General features: G+C 29.5%; 2 protein-coding genes across 2 annotated transcripts in view; one reads left to right on the plus strand and one right to left on the minus strand.

Moving 5' to 3' along the window:
- Positions 1-758, plus strand: part of LOC119585829 (nascent polypeptide-associated complex subunit alpha, muscle-specific form-like) — an 8,427-nt gene extending 7,669 nt beyond the window's left edge. Inside the window, exon 6 of the mRNA XM_037934559.1 lies at positions 136-758. Coding sequence (XP_037790487.1) covers positions 136-166 — 31 coding nt within the window. The 3' untranslated portion in view covers positions 167-758. The remainder of the gene's footprint in view (positions 1-135) is intronic.
- LOC119585831 (vesicle transport protein SEC20-like) overlaps positions 547-1,096 on the minus strand; it is an 11,563-nt gene continuing 11,013 nt past the window's right edge. The window contains exon 5 of the mRNA XM_037934560.1: positions 547-978. Within this exon, the coding sequence (XP_037790488.1) occupies positions 788-978 (191 nt within the window). The 3' untranslated portion in view covers positions 547-787. The remainder of the gene's footprint in view (positions 979-1,096) is intronic.

The following is a 1,096-nucleotide window of genomic DNA, read 5'->3' on the forward strand; positions in this document are numbered from 1 at the left end:
GCTAAACCGTTCAGATAAATGTAGGAATGTTATATTTTATATTTAAATAAAAAAAAACATAGTTCCTAATATTTTATTATTATTTAACTTTGTGAGTTGGATTTTCCTTCTAATTATAACTTTATATTTTCCCAGGGTGACTAGACAGACGCGGTCACGGAAGTAAATTAGCAGTACAACTGTATACCTGAGTACCTGCCTGCATTTACTGCAATAGAAGTAAAATGTTTTATTCTATCAGAAGGTTATCTTACTTTTACTGTCATGATTTCAACAAAAAAATCTGTTTATATCATTTTACATTTGTAACTTTTTTAAGACTAGAGTTGTAGATATGTTAGGTGTTTTAGTGTGTCTTTTATGTAATTGTAAAGATATTTTTGTCAAACTGACAAATAAATAATTCTATAGGAATGTCCCTGAATGGTTACTTTTACCATTGGGATTTATATTTTCTGGTAACCAGATACCATAAGGAGACATTGGGGGTATTTAAAATTAGAGTTGTTTTCCTTCAAGATTTGTCCTTCTTACATTTTCAACACATTTTTTTTTGTCAATGATAGTATTGACAGTACATTATTGCATAGCTTACAATATCTACTCAATCTCTTACATATTTTAATTTCCTTTATATGTGCAAGATTTGAAGGTTTAGAAATAAGTTTCTTTCCTTTTTTATTCTTTATAAGCTAACAGGAATTCACAAATGAAATTAGATAAAGCATGTAGATAGCAGTCATTAAATTGTGAATATGTGCCTTGTTTTATTACCTTATAATGAAAATCAAAATATGAATCTGTTCCTGATAACAACAAGACATGATGCTAAGAAGAAAACTAGGCCTAGAAAAATCAGCAATTTGTCAGTGTTCTCACGGCGACCATACTTATTAAGGATTTTACGAGCTTGGCCAATAACAGAACCCATCGTCTTCAGTTCTTCCTGAGTTGTGCCAATTGTTTGGGACCCTTCAACTGGAAAAATAAGATTATGTAAATAATTTATGTAACATCTACATGTGGTAAATTAGAAGTCAAAATGTAATATATGACTATCTAGTCTTTTGCACATTTGAAGATAAGTATTACATAT

Source organism: Penaeus monodon, chromosome 20 (assembly GCF_015228065.2).
Source record: "Penaeus monodon isolate SGIC_2016 chromosome 20, NSTDA_Pmon_1, whole genome shotgun sequence".
In the NCBI taxonomy this organism is placed as follows: Eukaryota; Metazoa; Arthropoda; class Malacostraca; order Decapoda; family Penaeidae; genus Penaeus; species Penaeus monodon.